The sequence below is a fragment of the Sinocyclocheilus anshuiensis genome, unplaced genomic scaffold (assembly GCF_001515605.1).
Source record: "Sinocyclocheilus anshuiensis isolate Anshui unplaced genomic scaffold, SAMN03320099.WGS_v1.1 scaffold809, whole genome shotgun sequence".
NCBI lineage: Eukaryota > Metazoa > Chordata > Actinopteri > Cypriniformes > Cyprinidae > Sinocyclocheilus > Sinocyclocheilus anshuiensis.
In genome coordinates, this window is record NW_015540878.1 from 328,332 (window position 1) to 349,996 (window position 21,665).

Genomic DNA, 21,665 nt, shown 5'->3' on the forward strand with positions numbered 1-21,665 from the left:
GGCTGCAATATAACAAAGAGTGAAAAATTGAAGGGGGTCTGAATACTTTCCGTACCCACTGTATATATATGTATATGTATATATCTGTTGACTTTGCTTCTAGTTGGTGAAGAGGAGAAAGGTGTTGATAGTGATGAAAATGCAGGTGATGTGGCTGAGCCAGGGGCACCTGGAGTTTCTCCTTCTGGACAGCCAAAAAAGATGGTCCGTACAACTCGGAAGCGACAAAGAACTTTGGCCAACAAACCCCAAGATTTCCAGGTATGTATTCCTCTTGCTGAACATCCTATCTGAGAAGTTGGTGAGCTTTAATCTGCTGACATTGTTATTTTCACTTAGATCCGTATTCGAGTAATTGAGGGTCGACAGTTACCCGGCAATAACATTAAGCCAGTCGTCAAAGTAAGTGTGTGCGGACAGACACACAGAACGAGGATCCGAAGAGGAAACAATCCATTCTTTGATGAGGTATTTTGGTTTTTAATGTGCCCATCTGACTTTGTCTGCTTTCGCTTCACTCTGCACTGCACCTGTTTTGGCTAAAAACCTCCTGGCCCACTTCCTTTCTTTTTCCCTGCTATTTCTGTCTCTCTCACACTTGCCTCAGTGAGTCTACAATCTCTTAATTTCACATACATATTCGGTTGCGGCTACTTTAAAGGGGTCATATGATGCTGCTAAAAAGAACAACCCCTTTAACCAAAAGTTCTGTTTCTATTTGCATTTCATGGCCTGTGAGAGTCCTGTGTTGTGAATATAATAGGGTATATGTCGAACATCACCTGACCAAACCCGGAAAACAGGTCTCATTGCTTCCGCTTGTCGGAGAACGTGTTAACAGCCGTATTAAATAATAGCGATATCTATGGACTTTTAAGATAATCAGTTAAACTATCTAGCTGTTTTTATTGTTGACGTTTTATTCAATTTTTATATCTAAATGTGAAAAGAATAAAAATAAAAAAAACTTTTAGATATCAGTCCGCATATGTGATGGACATTGGTTATGATTATCATTGGTATCCACTTTGAAGGCATCTTGAGTAAAACTGCTTCATATTTAACTAAGCATATGCAAAACGCTTGAACCGGAAGCGACGAGACCCGGTTAACAGAATACGGAAGTCTGTTGTGCATAACCCCTATTGAATTTAGATGATGTTTCCACAGATTTTCTTCTACAATGTCAACATGCTGCCTTCTGAACTTTTTGATGAGAGCATCATGATTCGGGTAAGATGGGTCTTGAGATGATCCTGGCACAATACGATCTCCAAAAGTAGAGAATGTTTTCCTTGATCAGCATTCTATCAACCAATCAATCATAGCCCCCAACCCTATGCCTAATATTAAAATCTGAAGACACTGATTGGTTGATAACAATGTTGTTCCTGGATCAAACCAGGATGAGGATACAGGGACATGTCCTATCTGTGCAAGTCATGTTAAGTAAATAGTTTTATATTTGCTGCTAAGAGAGTTTGTACTTTCATCACTAGTTGTATTATATGTAGACCATGGTTGCAGCTTTTTACTGTCTGTCTTTTAATAGATATATTTCTCTCTTAAATCTAGGTGTATAATGCCTACTCCCTTAGAGCAGACAGTCTTATGGGGGAGTTTAAGGTATGCTTTCATATAATCCATGCAATCCTAATGTCAGTTGAATATATTTACCATGTTTTTATGACTTGGTTCGAATCTTAATATCTAATTCATATCAAGCATTTCTGAAGAATGCTTTGATGTTGAGTATACAGTATGTCCTTACAAACTCTTTCAAACCTTGTTTTAACAGCTGGATGTCGGCTATGTCTATGATGAGCCTGGTATGTAAAGCGTTTGGCTGTTGGATTCTGAACTGTAAATTGTGCAACACAATGAAAATTGTGTAATGTTAAAAGTTAAAAAAATTCTCACGCCAGTACATATTCATATTAAGTAATCTGTGGTGTGTCTCTGACAGGCCATGCAATCATGAGGAAATGGTTACTGCTAAGTGACCCTGATGACTCAATCTCTGGAGCCAGAGGTTACCTGAATGTCAGTATGTTCATAGTAGGCACTGGAGACGAGCCACCGGTAAGCTCCCAAGTACACATCACTCTGAATGTTTAAAAGTTAAAACAGTTAATTCTGTGCCATAGCCTTATGGGCAGCGCTCCGATATGTTGCTGCTCCCCTCTTTCTCCTTCCTATTGTTTCTGTCTTATCTATACTGTCCAAGGGGTAAAAAAGGCCAGAAATAATATGATTTTTTTTTTATTTTGAGTTCCTGAATTTGAATTCAATTTAAAATGAGGAACCAAATGGATTGTGAAAATATGGACATTTTGTATTTAATTTTCTGCATGAATGACCATAAACATGTTTAAAAATGTTGCCATTTATATTTGGGGAAAATTAGAGCATTAATTGGGAAATTAGGAAATTAACTGTTCTATGTTCATCCACCCTGGTAAATTTATTAAGTAAAGATGCAAATATTTTTTTATATTATTAATTATCTATTAATAAAAATATATTAAAAAAAAACAAGAAAAAAGAAAAATAGAATTAATGTGTTGTCCAAAAATAAACAAACAAACTGTATTTTGCTTAAACGATGTGTGATATCTATTATTAACTTGTTGGTCAGGTGGAAAAGCGAGAAGCCAATGAGGAACAGGATGACATTGAAAGTAACTTGCTGCTGCCAGCTGGAGTCGCTTTACGATGGGCTACGCTGAGTCTAAAAATCTACCGTGCTGAAGACATGCCACAAAGTAATCATGACTGCAACACACAGCTGCAATTCTATATACTCCTATTTCTATTCCCATAGTCAGTAACATGCATCTTTTGTCACTTCATTTTCAGTGGATGATGCATTTGCCCAGACAGTAAAGAACATATTTGGTGGAACAGATGATAAGAAAAATTTGGTGGATCCTTTTTTAGAAGTCAGTTTTGCTGGCAAAAGGGTAAAAACAAAAAACATGTTATTGATGTTTATTGTTAAAAAATAGGACTGATTGGTAAAGAACTGTGATGACTTGCTTCATTTTGGTCTTTTAAGGTGTGTACAAAGATAGTAGAGAAGAATGCCAATCCAGAGTGGAATCAGCTGATTCACCTGCAGGTTAAGGTAGGAAGGGCGCTAACCTGGAAACTAGGTTAATAGGTTAATAAAACTGAATACGTATCAGATTCAATAAATCAAAAGTAACAATTTCTATGTAAAATGCCTAGACTGCTTTATAAAACTGGTGGCTGAAGTCTAACACACAAAGTAAGTCAATATTTATTCAATCTTTCTTTTTAGTTCCCATCAATGTGTGAACGCATCAAACTTACTGTATTTGACTGGTAAGTTCTTTATATGACTGATAATTTTACAGCTCTGACATACTGTATACTGTACACTACAGTAAGGTTTGTAAGATTTTTAATGTTTTGAAATAATTCTCTTATGCTTACCAAGGCTGCATTTATTTGATTACAAATACAGTGAAAACAGTAAGATTGTGAAATATTATTACTATTTCAAATGACCATTTTCTATTTTAATGTATTAAATGTATTAGAAAATGTATTCCTGTAATGGCAAAGCTGAATTTTCAGCAGTCATTACTCCAGTCTTCAGTGTCACATGATCCATCAGAAATAATTCTAATATGCTGATGTGGTGCTTGACTCTAGACTCTTGCTTTTTTCAGGGATCGGCTGTCAAGGAATGACGTTATTGGGACCACATACCTTAATCTGATGAAAATAGCATCATCTGGGGGCGAAATTGAGGGTAGGGTTATCTGTTTGTGTCTCATGAGGTGCAGGTTTGAAGTCATTTAGGTTTTAGATCTGAATATTAATGAAGTATCATAGAATTTTTCCTTCACAATACAAACTTAATTTTAAAATAGAACTTGCATAACAGAACATTCGGATAAAGGCTTACTGTCGAACAGTATGTATCCTGTCTAAAACTCAGTTTCTTCACCAGAATCATCCTCAGAAAATGGACTGCCTCCTTCCTTTAATGGTATTGTGAATCTTATTAAATCTTATTAAATCTCTAAATTGTATTATATTTTTTTATTTTTTAAGTTTATTTTATTAATATACTTAAAAAGTAAATGTTGTGTTAAATGTTCAGTTTGGGGTGTTGAGAACAGCAGCTAGGAGTGTTTGAAAAACCTGTTTGAAAACAGTCATTATTTTTGCAGTTACATTTGGTGGCACTGTTGGTGTAGAATTTACACACTTTTGTTTGTTAAAATTGGATGTATATTCGCATTCCTAATAAAATGGAATATCAATATTTTTATGGTTTTTAAGTTTCAGTTGTCTTGTTGATTTACTGGTCATCTCAACGTACCTCTAACCAATTTTTATTTTTATTTTTTTCAGTGGACACCACAGAATCTGAGGTTGGATTTCTTCCAGCTTTTGGGCCTTGTTATGTTAACCTTTATGGAAGTCCAAGAGAATTTACTGGTCTACCTGACCCATACGAGGATCTGAATTACGGCAAGGTGAGTGTTGTAAAAAAAAAATGCTGTGCTGGGGGATTGGTGAGAGCTACAATAAAAATGGAATAAATACTGACCAACCCCAGCAACAATCTGAGAAGGAAAACATTTCTGCAACACCTTGACTTTGAAGACAATATTATTTTTATGCACTGTTTGCTTTGCATAAAAAAATTTGAACAAACAATACATGCAGCCATTTTAAATTCACACCATCAGTTGTCGGTTGCACAATCCGTGGCAGTTGTCAGAGCTGTTAAACTCAGTCTGTGTGTTTCAGGGTGAAGGGGTGGCGTATCGGGGGAGGGTTCTGATCGAGCTCTCCACTCAACTGGATGACAAAACTGACAAGAAAGTGGAAGACATTTCAAACGATGACATTTTGGTGGCACAGGTAACAGCAAACATTTTTCACACCATTGCTTCATGGAATAAACATTCTTCTAAATATATTTTTTACATTGATTACAAAAGACTAGGGTATTGAGATCACAATCATTATTTTTGCAGAACAGTACTAAAAATTATTGTTTTACGTACTTTTACTGTGCAGAAGTACCAGCGGAGAAGGAAGTATTCCTTATGCGCCGTGTTCCACAGTGCCTGCATGCTTCAGGAGCCTGGAGAACCTATTCAGTTTGAGGTCAGCATTGGAAACTATGGAAATAAACTGGACTCCACATGCAAACCTCTGGCCTCCACCACTCAGTTTAGCTGTGCTGTTTTCGATGGTGAGTTTCTCAACGGATACAAATAGTCCAAATGTGAGCCACTTGAGACTTGCATTATTTTGTTCAGAATTGTTTGTGTTTCTCCATAGGAAATCGCTATTATTACTTGCCCTGGGCTGATTCTAAGCCTGTTGTTATCCTCACATCTTTCTGGGAGGACATAAGTCACCGTTTGGATGCGGTGAACATCATTCTCTACATTTCTGACCGACTGGTACGATTTGAATGCATTTTCATGCCATGGAGCATACAGATAAAGAATTCAGAGCAGTCACATATTTTGTATGCCTCTTTCTTTAGCAATCCAACATTGTCTCTCTGAAGACGGCGCTCCTGGCTAAAGTGTCTGACTCTCGCCTAGCTGCGATTTGGCTGAAACTCATCACCCAACTCATCGATGACCTTTCTAGGTAAATCCCAGAGGCTAAACTTTCTTATCTTCCTCTGTTTTATTACTTAGAGTTGTCCTTGGAGCAGTCTTGAACTCAACAACAAAATTACTAAAGAAATTGTTTTTGTTGACAGGATGTTTTTATAATTGAAGACAACATGAAATAGATGCATTGTGATGATAATCAAATAATTTTGATTCATATTTAATTAAACAGTTGAACCATATTGTCGATAAAAATATATCCAAAATTTTCACATAGTCCAGTGTCTCTAAAATGCAAAAAAACGAACAAAAAGAACTATATCTGTATGCCATTTCAGAGAAAGTACAATGGACTACATTTTTTGTCAAAAAACAAAAACTATGACTAAAACAACAACAGAAAGGTAAAATGTAAAAAATGTGAAAACGAACACTGCCTTGTGACTAACTTTCTTTGCTTACCATGTCAGACGTGTGATTAACTTGAATCTTGTTGCTATTAGTTACCAGTTACCAGATTTGGAGGGCAAGCCGAATCTGACAGCGCTTGATATTCAGATCAAGAATCTGCGTGGCAAAACCATGGCCAGTGTCAAAGAGGCGGCCATTCGCATGAGGGAGGAGGCTGTTGATGTTAGAGCCACAATGCCTGATATAGAGGACTGGCTGGAGCGACTACAGCAGATCACAGAGGAGGTTTGGCATTGCCTCATGCGACACTAATCTTATACTACTGAGTTAGAGTTTGTAAGCAGAAGGGAATGTTGTATATCCGAAAGTCAAATATACATAATCAAAAGCCCTATGAACATTCACATGTTTGTTGAAATTCACAATACAGCCTCAGAACAGCATGCCTGATGTTATCATATGGATGCTGAGAGGAGAGAAACGTGTGGCCTACACCCGAATCCCAGCCAATCAGGTTCTCTACTCCACCCACAGCGAGCAGGCCGTCGGCAAGTACTGTGGCAGGATGCAAAGCATCTTTATGCAGGTAAAAAGGACCATTTTGAAATTGGTGCCACAACATGAGGGTAGTTGACACATTACATGTCCATGACTCTTTTATTACTCAACATGAAGATTTCAGGTTTAAGTGTTCATGTATGTATAAAGATGTATAGTTTAGGTCATTTTGCTGGTAAATCGTTCTTTCTGCAACTTACATCACAATTTTAATTTTTAAAATACATATATTCAATTTAGTCACACTAATTGTTACTTATTATTAAGTATAATATAAGTATAATAATTATAGAAAATAAATTCATTTTTAATTAAAGCAAAGACACACCAATCTTCTGACTTTTATCCAATGTTGTTTTCCAATATTTTTTTGGTAGACATGCTGTAAGAATAAACTTGTAACTATGTATTTGACATATGAGAAAGAAACAAATATACTCATATGAAAAAAAATATCATTTTTGATGAAGTCATGAGAGTAAAGTATCAGAGATGTGACTTAGCAGTTAACGCACATGCATGCAATACCAGTTTGTGTCAAGCTCACATTTCCCAATCCCATTCCCTCATTATTTCCTAATAATCCAGATTCAATTGAAAAAAGAAAAAAAAACGATTAAATGTAAACTTGTTGTTTTCAGTACCCAATGGACAAAAACAAAGGTCTCAAGATCCCCGTGCAGCTGCGTGTGAACATGTGGTTGGGTCTGTCTGCACATGAGAAGAATTTCAACAGCTTTGCAGAGGGAACGTTCAGTGTGTATGCAGAGATGGTTAGTAAAAGTGAACACTGAAGTGAAACCTATATAATATTGACATTTGTTGTGTGGAACTTCCCTCAGCAACACTATGATGACCCTTTCTGTTCTCTTGTGTTAGTACGAGAATCAGGCTCAGGTTTTTGGGAAGTGGGGAACCACAGGTCTAGTTGGCCGGCATAAGTTTTCAGACTTGACAGGAAAAGTCAAACTGAAGCAGGAACGTTTCATGCCGCCTCGGAGCTGGGAGTGGGAAGGAGACTGGTTGATTGACCCCGAGCGCTGGTAAGCCATATATGAATGCATGTTTTCAATATGAATATGTATTTTGCTATGATTAGCATGGTTATTGAACTTTACTTTTTAGCACCCACTCAGCTTAAACTACACTGCACTGGAAAAAAGTATTAATCCGTATTTTGACTTTTTCAAGTAAATGATATCTAAATTATTTATACACCATTAATTCACTTGATAAGCAAAATTATGTAAATTAATACAAAAATATATATTAAATTAAGTTTATTTTTCTTATCACATCTCTTGTTTTAAGAATAAACCTTACTAAAGATTGTTACATTTTTGCACAAAAGAAACAATTTGCTAATGTGGTAAGAAAAATAAACATAATTAGATATTTGAAATTCAATTTTGATTCTCAGATAAATTTATGTATTTTTTAAGAATGTTTAAATATTTTTATACTAATGTACTGTGCTTTTTCTGTACATTTTTTTAATAGGATAGGTACAAGCCTATTCAAAAATTCTAAAAAATACAGTAAAAATGCGAAATATTATTACAATTCATAATAACTATTTTCTATTTTAATATATTTTAAAATGTAATTATTAATAATCTAATATGCTGATTTGTTGCTGAAGAATCATTTCTTATTATTATCAGTGTTAAAAACAGTTGTACTGCTTAATGTTTTTTTTTAAACCATGATACTTTTAAAAAATTAATTAGGATTCACTGATAAATAATTAAAGCATTTATTTGAAATAGAAATCATTTGTAACATTATAAACATATTTACTGTCACATTTGATCAATTTAATTTATCCTTGCTAAATAAAAGTATTAATTCATATACATTTTTATAAAAAAAAAATTACTGACCCCATACTTTTGAATGGTAGTCTGTGTAATTAGTGATTTTGTGGTATAAGTAAAGTGGGTTAGAGTCTATTTAGCTCTTTCTAGCACACAATCAGAGAAAATTGTGGTAGTTGGCATACAGCCGTAGTCGGCCCTGCTGTAACATAAACATAGTCTCTGCCAGGCTCTCTCTACTGTGTTTATATAGTCGGCTCATTTTTTACTCTTCCAGGCCTCTTGCACTGACCCCACTCCCTGCCCTGTACTGTGTCATGGCCTTGGCTCAGTGTTTGTTTGACTGTTTTGTGTGTGCTGAAATAAATGTGTCGCTAACGCCCCAGCTGTGTGTTCTGTGCTTGACTCAGTCTGCTTACAGAAGCTGACGCAGGGCATTCTGAATTCACAGATGAGGTCTACCAAAACGAAACTCGCTTCCCTGGTGGTGAATGGAAACCTGCCGCTGAACCTTTTACTGATGTGGTGAGAGAACCAGCAACATTTAATGTCACATTCAGCATGTAGATATTTCAGTTTTGCATTTGAATTCTGAAAATAGTATGGAAATTTGAAGCAGCCGTATTTTTCCCAACTTTCTGTGGCCTCATAAAAAGTTCACTGGGTGGTAACACAAATGACAAAAATCTGATTAGTGAATTATTGACTCATTCTCATGTTTCAATGTATTCTGATTTATGAATTTTCTTTCTGTGGAACAAAGAAGATGAAGATCATGGACATCTTTTTAATTACAAAGCACAATAAAAGTATCATAAAAGTTTCAATACAACTATATGAATATGATAGCTTTATATGATGAACATCTGGGTAATTTCATAAGCAGTGATGAATGTTTCATGAATGAATCATTGATTCTTTTTAATGAATCAGTTTATCTATTTCTGATTCATTCATTCATATTGTGTCTGATTTGGTTTTCAAGTTCAACTCACTGACTGATCAGTTCAAAGCGGTTCTCGAGTTAATGCCCCACAAAATTATTCAGCAAATAACAGTTCATTTCAATTTCAGTTTGTTCATTACACCAAACTATTGTACTGAATTGCTTTAGAAGACTTTTTAATGATACCTTTATGGTAATTTTATGGTATTTGTGTACTTGAAATGCTCTTGATTCAAAATGTCACATTTCTCCATGGAAGAAAAAAAGTTATTAATGTTTGGAAAAACATGAGGGTGAGTAAACACGTCATTTTTGGGTGAAAGACCACTTCAAACATTTTTGGGTGAAAGACCACTTCAAGTATTGAATGATGGGATTTGTTCTGTGCAGAATGGAGAGAAGGCCCAGAACCCTCAAGAAATTGAGTGTCCCCCAGGATGGATTTGGGAAGATGACTGGAATTTTGACAGCAACAGGGCAGTGGATGAGAAAGGTCAGGAAGACAGAAGATTTAAATTTCAAATTAATGTTGTTTCTTTTGAAATGTTTCCACTACAATATTAAGCAGCACAATTGTTTTCAACATTGATAATGATAAGAAACCTTGTGACTCTGAAGACTGGAGTAATCCAGGAAGCATCGCTTAGATGATTCCAGTATTTAAACATCTGTTTTTCCATTGTTTGTATTGAATGTCAGGATGGGAATATGGTGTCACCATTCCTCCTGATGATAAGCCCAGGTCCTGGGTTGCTGCTGAGAAAATGTACCACATCCATCGCAGGAAAAGACTGGTCCGACCCCGCAGGAAGATATCAGACACACCCACTACAGAGGTGAGACCTCCTCACTACTGTTACGTTCTGATTTTTAGTTTATAATTTTTCGGATTTGTGCCATGTTAACTTGTTTGTCTTGTACTGCAACTGACTTGCACTTCTGATTGAGTATCAGTGAAATTCATTAGTCAAATATTGTCTGCAGTATGTATAATCAATGTTTTCACAACAGAAGAAAGACATTGGCGATGGCTGGGAATACTCGTCTCTGATTGGGTGGAAGTTCCACAGGAAGGAGCGTTCTTCGGACACATTCCGCCGCAGGCGCTGGAGGAGGAAAATGGCACCAGCTGAACGTGTGGGCGCATCGGCTATCTTTAACCTGGAAGGGGCTTTGGTTAGTCCATTTATTGTCTTGAATGACTATCAGAATAGAAAACAAAGTGAAATAGATTCTGTTTTGGGTAGGGGACAAACTTGGACTTATTTGTCTCTGATACAGGATTAAACGGGATTAAAAGTATTATTGTTTGTAGTTTAATGTCTAGAATAATTAAAAATGGCATGACTTATTTTATTTAGAACTTAATTTTGAAGGATGTTGAACTTTTTAAGAAGCCACCTCTTCCTCACTTGTTTTTTATTTGCTTATAGGGAATAGATGAGGACGAAAAAGGCAGCAAAAAGGACACGGCTAAACTCTTTGGTGCCAGTACACCCACTGTGTTTTGCAGATTTGACAGTGAGTAATGTTTATTCATCCCTGCTAATTAAAGAACTCCTTCTAAATTCCTTACACTGATTATATCTCTGAGACTAACACACCCCTCCTCTTCCTGACAATCTGCACAAAACAAAACAGCAACAACAACAGTTAGGGAGCCAATAGAAATCCTGAGTGGTGCTGATTAATGCTATTATTATACCAAATTCAGTAGGAAGAGGAAGCACCAAACACCTAGCTGTGCTGCATGGCAGAATTTCCATGGAAACTATAATACTGTTTTAAATGGTTACTGTACATTACCGTTCACAAGTTCAGCAGCCTTTACTCCAGTCTTCAGTGTAATTCTAATATGCTCATTTGGTGATATTTTTATGGAAATCGCAAAACATTTTTAAGGATTCTTTGATGAATATGAAGTTTAGCATTTATTTGAAATAAAAATCTTTTGTAACATTGTAAATGTATTTGCAGTCAGTCACTTTTGATCAATTTAATGCATCCTTGCTGAATAAAAGTAAAAAAAAAATAATAATTTTAAGTTAGTATATGTCAAAGTATTTAGAACTTCACATGGTGATAAACAGTCAGTGGTTAATTCAGTATTACAACTTTATCAGGTAAACATTTCCTTCTCTTTATTATACAGATTGGAATAAAAAAACTCACAACCGTGTGTTTATTTGCCATTATTTATTACTTTTTTTTTCTTCGTAATTGTGGCTTTATATTTCACACTTGTGACTTTATATCTAACAATGTGACTATATTTGTTGTTTTAAACTGTATCTTGTGAATTCCTCAGTACACTAGGTGCAAGACATTTTGTGATAGAAAACAAACAACTCAAGTTTCACCCAAATCACCATGTGTCTCAACAGAGTCATTCATCTACCATCTCAGAGTCTATGTATATCAAGCCAAGAATCTTTTGCCTATGGACAAAGACAGCTTTTCTGGTGAGGTATTTTACATCTGATATGAACACAATTCACCTTACACGTGTTTTATTGTAAATATTGTCTGACTGATCTTTTGTTTTTTTCACAGATCCCTATGTGCATGTGTCATTCTTGCATGTCAGCAAGACAACAGAGATCGTTAAGTCCAGTCTCAACCCCATATGGGACCAAACTCTTATTTTTGATGACATTGAAATCTACGGAGACCCTCAGACCATCGCTCATAACCCACCCAGTGTGGTTCTGGAAGTTTATGATAATGACCAAGTGGTATGACTCTCTGTTAATCCAAATGCTGGCCTTCAGGGAATCTTCAAAAAGCACTACATGCTTTGATCTTGATCCATGGATGTGTTGCAGGGGAAGGATGAGCTGATGGGCAGATGCATGTGTCCTCCAGTAGTGAAGCTGAATTCTGCCACCCCATTAACACCTAAACTCCTTTGGTTCCCCATCACCATGAAGGGACGAAATGCAGGAGAAATGCTGGTAGCAGCTGAGCTCTTGCTTAAAGATAAGGTTGTTTATATTCTTACTTGCCATGTGTTTTCTCCCTCTACATGTCAGTGTTATTTTAGTAATTTATATATACTATTATAGTTTTATTACTATTTGAAATTAGCTTTTTAATTTTATATTTTCAGCTTTTGTTTTAATTTTAGTTAATGCTTTTGTCATTTTTATTAGTTTTTTTTTTTTCTTTTAATATTACAAAGTTTTAGTTTTAGTTAGGTTTCAACTTGCTTCAACTTAAACTAAACAAAAATCAAAAAACGTTGGCAACTAAATGAAATAGTTCTAATAATTTATTTCAGCTTTTTAATAGTTTTAGTTTTAGTTAACAGTAAAAACCCAGCTACCCATACAATAATAAACACTTTAAAACATGACAGAATGTATATAATTATTAACATATATATTTTTTTCTTATAGGGTAAACATAAACACAAATGGTTGTTTGCTATTATAAATGTATTGAATACAGTACTTTAGAACGAAATGTGTTTGATGTAAATATATGTTTAGCTGACAAGTCACCATCATCTGTCCTCATATAGTATCATTTAAATACTGTTTGTATCATAGGATTGTCTGCGGTTTCAAATTTGCAGGGTGTAGCCAGTATGTTTTGTCAAATTTAGCTAAATCATCACTACCAAGGAAACATGCAACTGGAGAATAGCAGTTTTACCCAATGACATAACTGTTGTTGCCATTAGCGTGTCTCTTAACCACAGCACCATTATCATTTGCTTATCCACTATCCTGTTCATTGTTGACCTCAGGCAAATGACGTTAACCTTCCCCTGGTCCCACCTCGGAGAAGTGAGAATCTGTACATGGTTCCTCAGGGAATCAGGCCTGTGGTGCAGCTCACCGCAGTCGAGGTAATGCAGTCATCCTTACGAATAATGCGCTAAAACCAAACACAATTACTGCCAGTGTCTCATACCGTGTGTTTTGACAGATCCTGGCCTGGGGTTTAAGAAACATGAAGGCATATCAGCTGGCTGCAGTGTCTTCCCCCAGCCTTATAGTTGAATGTGGAGGGCAGACTGTTCAGACTGCCATCATCAAAAACATCAAGAAAAATCCCAACTTCCCTGGGTCTGTCCTGTTCCTCAAAGTGGTACATCACCTCCTTAACCTAAAGAAATAGCTTTTGCTAGCCTACAAAAAATCAGAACTGCTGAAATGCCTCTGTATACAAAACAAAAGATAGAAGGTTCTACTTCAGTTCTATTTCCAGCTTCCCACAATGCTAATTAGTGGTGCTTGCTAAGGCAAGCTGTGCTATTGCTTATTTTAATGGTTAGAGATTTGAATAAATTTTGATGCGTAACTCATCCCACGCCCTTTGTGCTGCAGAAATAAATGTAAACACAAATTATGAGGCATTGTTGTTGTTGTGTATAACAATCGTGTGTATTTCTAAGTGATTATATTTACGAATGATAAAATGGGCTAGAAACAAACCCCACAGACTAAGAATACTAAGAATTTAGAGTTTTAAGAAACCACCCAGAAAACCCTAGCCATAACCTAACCTAGAAAGCATCCAGAACATTGTAGCAACACAGACAACTCCGAGCTCACTTAGAACACACTAGGACTGTGGTGGCAAATCTAAAATCATGCTTTTAAAAGACCATGTGTCCCAAGAGTCTAGATTATATACAAAATCTGCCCTGCTTCCAGATTTAAACATGTTTTTGATCCCAAAACATACAGTGAAAATAAAAACACCAAACGTCACTAAATAGTTGTGTTTGTAAATGAAGCTTTGTTGGTTTTGGACAAGCAGAATCCTAACAATCTCTCTCTCTCTCTCTCTCTCTCTTCAGCTTCTTCCTAAAGATGAGATATACACTCCACCTATTGTGCTCAAAGTTATTGACCACAGGCCCTTTGGTCGGAAACCAGTCGTTGGACAGTGTACTATAAACTCCCTGGAAGAGTTCAGATGTGATCCTTACATAAGCACCACCGAAGTGGCTATGTCTGCCAAAGGTAAAAATTTAATTTAAATTTATTTTTGATTAATATAAATAATAATAATAATTTTAATGTTTTAGGAAGAAGTATCTTATGCGCACCAAGGCTGCATTTATTTGATCAAAAAGACAGTAAAAAGTTACATTGTAAGATATTATTACAATAGTAAAGGGTTGTTTATATATATATATATATACTGTATATATATATATATATATATATATATATATATATATACACACACACACTGCAAAGGTGAATTTCTATCAGCCATTATTCCATATATACACAATTTAATTATCTCCTGCATAATTTATGTGTCTCAGTGGCCATGATGGCATCAGCTCCCAGAGATGTTGTCATTGACATGGGGGACAGAATGCCCAGCCCTTCTAAACAGGTACAGTAAACAGATCTGAAAGACTAATTGTTTTCAGTAATGTAATAATGAGTAATTTCATAAATTTGTAAACCTTATGATAATAAGTTTACATCTTCTTTTCTATTGCTACTCATTCGTAGTTTTCCCAGTGCCAGCAGAAAGAAAAATAAATAGCCTTTTCTGTAGTTATATAACAGTCTGGAAACTATGCTGTTATGGCGCGAATAGCTGCAGACAGATTGTTACAGCATCTTAGAGCCAAACTCACTTCTATTATACCACAACCTATTGTAGGAAGAGGATACGGTGGACTGGTGGAGCAAATTCTTTGCCTCCATTAACAAGCATGAAAAGTGCGGCCCTTATCTCCAGAAAGGATATGACACTTTAACAGTGAGTTTACTTGCCCGATCTTACCATCCTGTGTGGATGTTTGCATCCTGCTTATGTTTCAAAGCAGATAAGGTATGGCCATTGTTATATAATTGAACAGTGTTAAAAGTACATGTCTGTTTCAGGTCTTCAACACCGAGCTTGAGGCGGTCCCAGAATTCAGAGGGCTGACAGACTTCTGCACTACATTCAAGTTACAGAGGGGCAAAACCGAGGATGAGGAGGAAGACCCCTCTGTAGTGGGAGAGTTCAAGGCAAGTCTAGCCAGTCAGCCACTGTATGCACTGAGCTTCCTTTGCTTTTGAATTGAATGCCTTTTTTATAAGGGGTGGCGGTTTCCTTGTCATTAAATATCTAGGCTGCTAACACAAAGGTTGCAGATTCAGTCCAAGTAGAAGAGACTTTTGGGTATTACAAACCCGCCCTATCACTATTGTGACCTTGTGTAAGGCATTTAATCTCAGGTTGTTGAGAAAGAACTGTTCCCCTACCGGTGTAAAGTATCATGCAATAATAAAAACATTTTGAAGGCATTTGCTACAAGACAAGTTTCCAAATAGAGGAGATTCTGGACAACTCTAAACAGTTGGAGAGAAAATTTGGACGGCACTCATAAAAAAGCAGCAAAAAGAGTATACGTTATAATAGACTGCCATCTAGTGGTAGTGTAACCAAGAAAGTTTTACTTGATGATATAGTATGACTATATTCACAGGGGTCGTTTCGAGTGTATCCCTTATCAGATGACCCAAATGTCTCAGACCCACCTCGGCAGTTTAGGGAGCTACCTGAGAGCTGTCCTCAAGAGTGCCTGGTCAGAATCTACATCATACGCTGCCTTGACCTGCAACCCAAAGACAACAATGGCATGGTGAGTATATAGCCAGTTCACATGTAAAACAATAAAAGATTCTGATGGTTCACAAAGCATCACATTTGACATTTTTGTAACGTGCATATGCTTTCCTTATGAAGTGTGATCCCTACATAAAGATTTCTCTGGGGAAGAAAATGATTGATGACAGAGATCACTACAAACCAAATACTCTAAATCCAGAATTTGGAAGGTGAGAATATGATAAGTAATGCATTAACATACAGATATTTCTATGGAAGCCCGTTTCCCCCACTGAAAAAGGTAATTGTGACTTTTTATCTCACAATTCTGACTTTTTTTCTCAGAATTGCGTGATATAAACTCGCAGTTGTGAGTTAAAAAGTCATAATTGTGAGATTTAAACTCGCAATTCTGAGAAATAAAGTCAGAACTGCGATATATAAACTCACAATTCTGACTTTGTTTCTCAGAATTGCGAGTTTATATCTCGCAATTCTGACTTTATATCACGCAATTGCGAGTTATAAAGTCAGAATTGTGAGCTATAAACTCGCAATTTTAAGGACATATCCGTCTTTTCCCCCCTCAAAATTGGACTTGAACTCGCAGTTGCGTGTTATAAAGTCAGAATTGCGAGATATAAACTTGCAATTCTGAGAAAAAAGTCAGAATTGTGAGTTTATATCTCGCAATTCTGACTTTATAACTCGCAATTGCGAGTTTATATCTCACAATTCTGTGAAAAAAAGTCAGAATTGTGAGTTTATATCTCGCAATTCTGACTTTATAACTCGCAATTGCGAGTTTATATCTCACAATTCTGTGAAAAAAAGTCAGAATTGTGAGATAAAAAGTCGCAATAACCTTTTTAAAATTTTTATTCAGTGGCGGAAACGGGCTTCCAAATATTTGTGTATTTCTGTTGAGATTTTTAAAAACTATTTTAAAATATGTACACAGAGTGTTTGAACTGAACGGCTACATTCCACAAGACAAGGACTTGAAGATTTCCATCTATGATTATGACCTGCTTAGCGCTGATGAGAAGGTTGGGGAAACAATCATAGACCTTGAGAATCGACTTCTTTCTCGGTTCGGCTCACACTGTGGAATCCCAAAATCTTACTGTGTGTAAGTGTTTATCTTACTAGCGGACACTTTTTCACATACAGTTTTATTATATCATTCCCTATTACTAGACATATTCATGTACTCTTTGATAATTAAAATACATTTGGAAAAGATCTGGAGTGAACCAGTGGAGGGACCAGCTCAAACCATCTCAGATCCTACAGAATCTGGCCAGGATGAGAGGAACTCCTGCTCCTCAGATCGCAGATGATGGAAGTTTCCTGTCGTTTGGAGGACGAGAGTACAGGCTAGATGAACTGGGTATGCTTATTCAAATTATTAGACCTTGTCTTCAACTTGTGCCTCAACTTTATGTACATAAACTACTGTTCAAACGTTAAGTTTTTTCAGTACGTTTTTTTTTTAAAGAACTTTTATAAATGAAATATATATATACTGTATGTTATATATAACTTTTATTTAGAAGTGACAGTAAAGACGTTTATAACGTCTATTTCAAAATATTTTCAAATAAATTTCAAATAATTCTGCTATTTTGTACTTTCTATTCATCAAATAATCCTAAAAATGTATCATGGTTTCCAAAAAATATTAAGCGGATGTTTTCAACACTGATAATAATAAATAATGTTTACAATGATTTCTGAAGGGTCAGCTTTTCCAACACAGAAATAAATTACATTTTAACATGTATTTAAAGAAAAAAAGCTATTTTAAATTGTATTAATATTTCACAATATTACTGTTTTTACTGTATTTTTTATCAAATAAATGCAGACTTGGTGAGTATGAGACTTCTTTCAAAACATTAAAAAAAACAACCCCAAACTTTTGAACAGTAGTCTGAATATGAACTTAAGAACCCCCTTATGTAGTAAATAAAGGTACACTTTGTTGTTACTATAGTTTTACCTGATTCAGCACAACTGTACATGATGTATGTTGCATTTATACTTTGGTGTGGAACTTGCAGCAACATATATTGCTAAACAAGCATTTTATAATAAAGTAAATAAGCAATGAAAACACAAATGGATATTACTTTGCTCATAGAGGCCAATAAAACCATCCATCCACATCTGGGCCCACCTAAGGAGCGAATCTGCTTGCATGTGTTGAGGAGGCAAGGCCTCGTCCCAGAGCATGTGGAGACCAGGACCCTTTACAGCTCCTACCAGCCCACTCTCTCTCAGGTCAGTCCCCACATCCTCAGCTTTTCTAATACATACTCAAAGACTTTGCATTGGTTTATCCAGAAGTACTGTCTGTGTCGCTCATGTTCATTTTGACTTCATAGGGCAAAATCCAGATGTGGGTTGAAATATTCCCCAAAAGCCTTGGTATTCCAGGACCCCTTCGTGACATCACTCCTCGCAAACCCAAGAAGTACAATCTACTTTTCCTCACAACTGTAAAACTACTTATGTGTGATTGGTGTTGTAATGTGTCCCTTTACATTGAAGGTATTTCCTGCGAGTCATTGTTTGGAATACGACTGAAGTCATTCTGGATGAAACCAGCATTACAGGAGAAAACATGAGTGACATCTATGTAAAAGGGTAATATGTTGATTACAATATTAGCATAGTACTAACATTCAAAAGGTTTTGGTCAGTAAGTACTTTTTGAAAGAAATGAATTCTTGGATTCAGAAAGGATGCATTAAATTTATTAAAAGTGTCAGTATTTTAGTCAAAGAATCCTGAAAGAAATGTATCAGGGTTTCCACAGAAATATTAATCGGCACAATTGTTTACAATATTGATAATAATAATAAAAAATGTTTCTTGAGCACCAAATCAGCGTATTAGAATGATTTCTGAAGTTTCATGTGACACTGAATACTGGAGCAATGAATGAAAATTCAGCTTTGCCATCACAGGAATAAATTACATTTTCAACTATATTAAAATAGACAGATAAAATATATTAAAATAAATTATTTTCAGTTGTAATATTTCACAATAGTACTGTTTTTACTGTATTTGTGATCAAATAAATGCAGCATTGGTGAGTATAAAAGACTACTTTCAAAAACATAAAAAATCATACCTACCCCAAGCTTATAAACACTAGTAGTAATGTATATGCATTTATTTATATTATATATAATATTTATATTTGTAGGTGGATGCCAGGTATGGAGGAGGACAAGCAGAAAACTGATGTCCATTTCAGGTCCCTTGATGGAGATGGAAATTTCAACTGGAGATTTGTCTTTGGCTTTGATTATTTGCCAGCAGAACAGTTGTGTATGGTGTCTAGAAAGGTTAGTGGTTTGGAAAAGCATAAATACATATTAGATGACGTGTTTTCAATCATAGGTAGTCACAAACCATATGTGTTTTCATTTCCAGGAACACTTCTGGAATCTAGACAAAACTGAGTTCAGGATTCCTCCTAAACTGATCATTCAGGTCTGGGACAATGACAAATTCTCCTTGGATGACTACTTGGGTGAATTCTCTTCTTCGAATCAACATACATACCCACCAGATGTTTAATCTTTCCTTTTTTTGGATTATTATTATGTATTATTTAGGGTTTCATTAGAAATATTCATGGTCATTTTGATGTTTTTGGCAACTGGCTTTCTCAAACAGGCACGGTGGAGTTGGATATGCTTCACCTCATCCCTCCAGCTAAGACCCCTGAAAAGTGCTCTTTAAGCATGCTAACCCAAACAGGCAAAAACCTCACACCTACGTCACTCTTCTCCCAGAAGTCAGTGAGAGGCTGGTGGCCTTGTGCCATGGAGGAAGATGGCAAAAAAATCCTGGCTGTGAGTGTAGCTTACTGATAAAAATAAGATACATGATGCATACTGCATATGTACAGTACAAATGGTAAAGACCTTTCACTTTGTGGTGTTAGGGTAAAGTGGAGATGACACTGGAAGTGTTGGAAGAGAAGGAGGCAGAAGAGAGGCCAGCTGGGAAAGGAAGAGATGAACCCAACATGAACCCCAAACTAGATCCTCCAAAGTATGAGAATATCGATGTTTGGCCATTCAGTATCATGTTTGATTAGACAATGTGAGTAACACTGTATGTTGTAATATGTTCAAACAGCCGTCCAGATACGTCCTTCCTTTGGTTCACAAATCCATGCAAGACCATGAAATTCATTATATGGCGCAGATACAAATGGCTCTTCATTGGACTCATTCTTCTCATACTGGTGATCCTGTTTATTGGAATCCTCTTGTATTCCTTCCCTGTAAGTCTTTTCCAGATATTATTATTAGTAAATGAGCAAATTATTATAAGCAAAGTACCTGTAAGAATCACTATGTCATGTGCATTTTCTAAATTTACACTTTTATTCTCACAGAACTACATTTCCATGAAAATCGTGAAGCCGTATTAATTGGAAAATTACAAGACATTGGAGCAGCAACCTGCAATGGGACACAACCAATAGAGAACCAGCAGAAATTGTATTTTTATGTATTTTCTTCTATTTTTCCCCTCCAAAAATACTTGAATGTATAACCTACACCAAGTGCTATTTTTTTTTTATTTGTAGACAACACTGGGTTGGCAGGTTACAGTGCTGCGAGAAGTTTTTGTTTGATTTCCAATCCCTGACTATGTTTATTTTCTTTGTTAATAATATGCATACAAGATGAGATTTATGCTCATGTTGCAATGTTTTGCTTTTGTAGAATTATGTGATTTAGTTATTTACAACGATAACGATTTACAACGATGTTCATTATACATTAAACATCTATTTCTTGTATACTTGTATATAATATTATCATTAGTAAATACATTGATAATATACAAATTCATAATAATTAATAATAGACCATTTCCATGAACAGGGTACCAAATCTTATTTTCTTTCAATAAAAGATTAGTTATGGAAGCGCTTAGAAAATGCTGATTGTCAACCTCAGGTGTACAAACTAAATTTTGCAAAAGAGCTGTTCTGTTTTCTATTCGTTATATATGAGCTTTACAGCCTTATGTGCACTAGCTACTTTTCTTGTTAGGTTAATTGTATGTTACATACATAGGCGTAGCTTGACGTTTGAGTTTGGGGGGGCCAAACCGAACCGGTGGATTTGGTCAGACGTACTTTTAAACACATTTTAGTTTTGCTATAGTAAATCTACATATTCACATAGAGCAGTGGCAAGTGCGTGTATAAATGAAAACTGACGCATAGCCTACGGCGTAAAGGCTAGTGCGTAGGTCCGAGGCAGAAGTATAAATCAGCCTTAAAGGTAGTCTTATTGAATAGACCATAAACAGTTTATATTCTAAAATCTATTTAAAGGTTGTGTTCTGTGAAAATTAAATAACATTTGGATGTAAATGGTCGGCATAAAAGTAGTGTGCGGCTAAACCTGCTGCGTCCTGTGGATCACCTTTATCTGATTGTCAGAGTCCGGAATCATTAAGCACGGCATTAATATCTTCATCAGAGTTTTTCGTTGTCTCCAGATTTCTCTGCAGTTCGTGTATGTTGTTAAAAACGCGGAACATCATTTTATTCCACACAACAGGCAAGCATTATCGTTAAGTCTATTATCCACCAAAATGCAGATTCGTCACGTGACAATTCTTACGCAAATGAGATTGAGGGAGACGTTAAGTTTGTTTTGATTTATTAATTTACTTACAATAACAATTTAAAAT

General features: G+C 35.8%; 1 protein-coding gene across 2 annotated transcripts in view; it reads left to right on the top strand.

The window, feature by feature from the left end:
• LOC107688302 (myoferlin-like) overlaps positions 1–20,760 on the top strand; it is a 25,860-nt gene extending 5,100 nt beyond the window's left edge. Inside the window, exons 6-54 of one of the 2 annotated variants that reach the window (XM_016485921.1) lie at positions 104–261; positions 340–468; positions 1,171–1,233; positions 1,576–1,626; positions 1,799–1,829; positions 1,967–2,082; positions 2,639–2,765; positions 2,860–2,963; positions 3,059–3,127; positions 3,305–3,348; positions 3,699–3,781; positions 3,983–4,021; positions 4,390–4,514; positions 4,792–4,905; positions 5,065–5,242; positions 5,332–5,456; positions 5,543–5,652; positions 5,957–6,022; positions 6,122–6,314; positions 6,460–6,615; positions 7,229–7,360; positions 7,467–7,630; positions 8,815–8,929; positions 9,741–9,843; positions 10,050–10,186; positions 10,362–10,526; positions 10,784–10,871; positions 11,735–11,812; positions 11,904–12,085; positions 12,176–12,334; positions 13,102–13,203; positions 13,284–13,445; positions 14,161–14,326; positions 14,638–14,711; positions 14,988–15,086; positions 15,212–15,340; positions 15,802–15,957; positions 16,062–16,153; positions 16,885–17,055; positions 17,168–17,316; positions 18,070–18,209; positions 18,314–18,402; positions 18,480–18,575; positions 19,144–19,285; positions 19,374–19,473; positions 19,620–19,798; positions 19,891–20,000; positions 20,088–20,235; positions 20,350–20,760. In XM_016485921.1, the coding sequence (XP_016341407.1) occupies positions 104–261; positions 340–468; positions 1,171–1,233; positions 1,576–1,626; positions 1,799–1,829; positions 1,967–2,082; positions 2,639–2,765; positions 2,860–2,963; positions 3,059–3,127; positions 3,305–3,348; positions 3,699–3,781; positions 3,983–4,021; positions 4,390–4,514; positions 4,792–4,905; positions 5,065–5,242; positions 5,332–5,456; positions 5,543–5,652; positions 5,957–6,022; positions 6,122–6,314; positions 6,460–6,615; positions 7,229–7,360; positions 7,467–7,630; positions 8,815–8,929; positions 9,741–9,843; positions 10,050–10,186; positions 10,362–10,526; positions 10,784–10,871; positions 11,735–11,812; positions 11,904–12,085; positions 12,176–12,334; positions 13,102–13,203; positions 13,284–13,445; positions 14,161–14,326; positions 14,638–14,711; positions 14,988–15,086; positions 15,212–15,340; positions 15,802–15,957; positions 16,062–16,153; positions 16,885–17,055; positions 17,168–17,316; positions 18,070–18,209; positions 18,314–18,402; positions 18,480–18,575; positions 19,144–19,285; positions 19,374–19,473; positions 19,620–19,798; positions 19,891–20,000; positions 20,088–20,235; positions 20,350–20,385 (5,744 nt within the window). In that variant the 3' untranslated portion in view covers positions 20,386–20,760. The remainder of the gene's footprint in view (positions 1–103; positions 262–339; positions 469–1,170; positions 1,234–1,575; positions 1,627–1,798; positions 1,830–1,966; positions 2,083–2,638; positions 2,766–2,859; positions 2,964–3,058; positions 3,128–3,304; positions 3,349–3,698; positions 3,782–3,982; positions 4,022–4,389; positions 4,515–4,791; positions 4,906–5,064; positions 5,243–5,331; positions 5,457–5,542; positions 5,653–5,956; positions 6,023–6,121; positions 6,315–6,459; positions 6,616–7,228; positions 7,361–7,466; positions 7,631–8,814; positions 8,930–9,740; positions 9,844–10,049; positions 10,187–10,361; positions 10,527–10,783; positions 10,872–11,734; positions 11,813–11,903; positions 12,086–12,175; positions 12,335–13,101; positions 13,204–13,283; positions 13,446–14,160; positions 14,327–14,637; positions 14,712–14,987; positions 15,087–15,211; positions 15,341–15,801; positions 15,958–16,061; positions 16,154–16,884; positions 17,056–17,167; positions 17,317–18,069; positions 18,210–18,313; positions 18,403–18,479; positions 18,576–19,143; positions 19,286–19,373; positions 19,474–19,619; positions 19,799–19,890; positions 20,001–20,087; positions 20,236–20,349) is intronic. The other variant, XM_016485922.1, reaches the window with a different exon arrangement.
• The last annotated feature ends 905 nt before the right edge of the window (positions 20,761–21,665 follow it).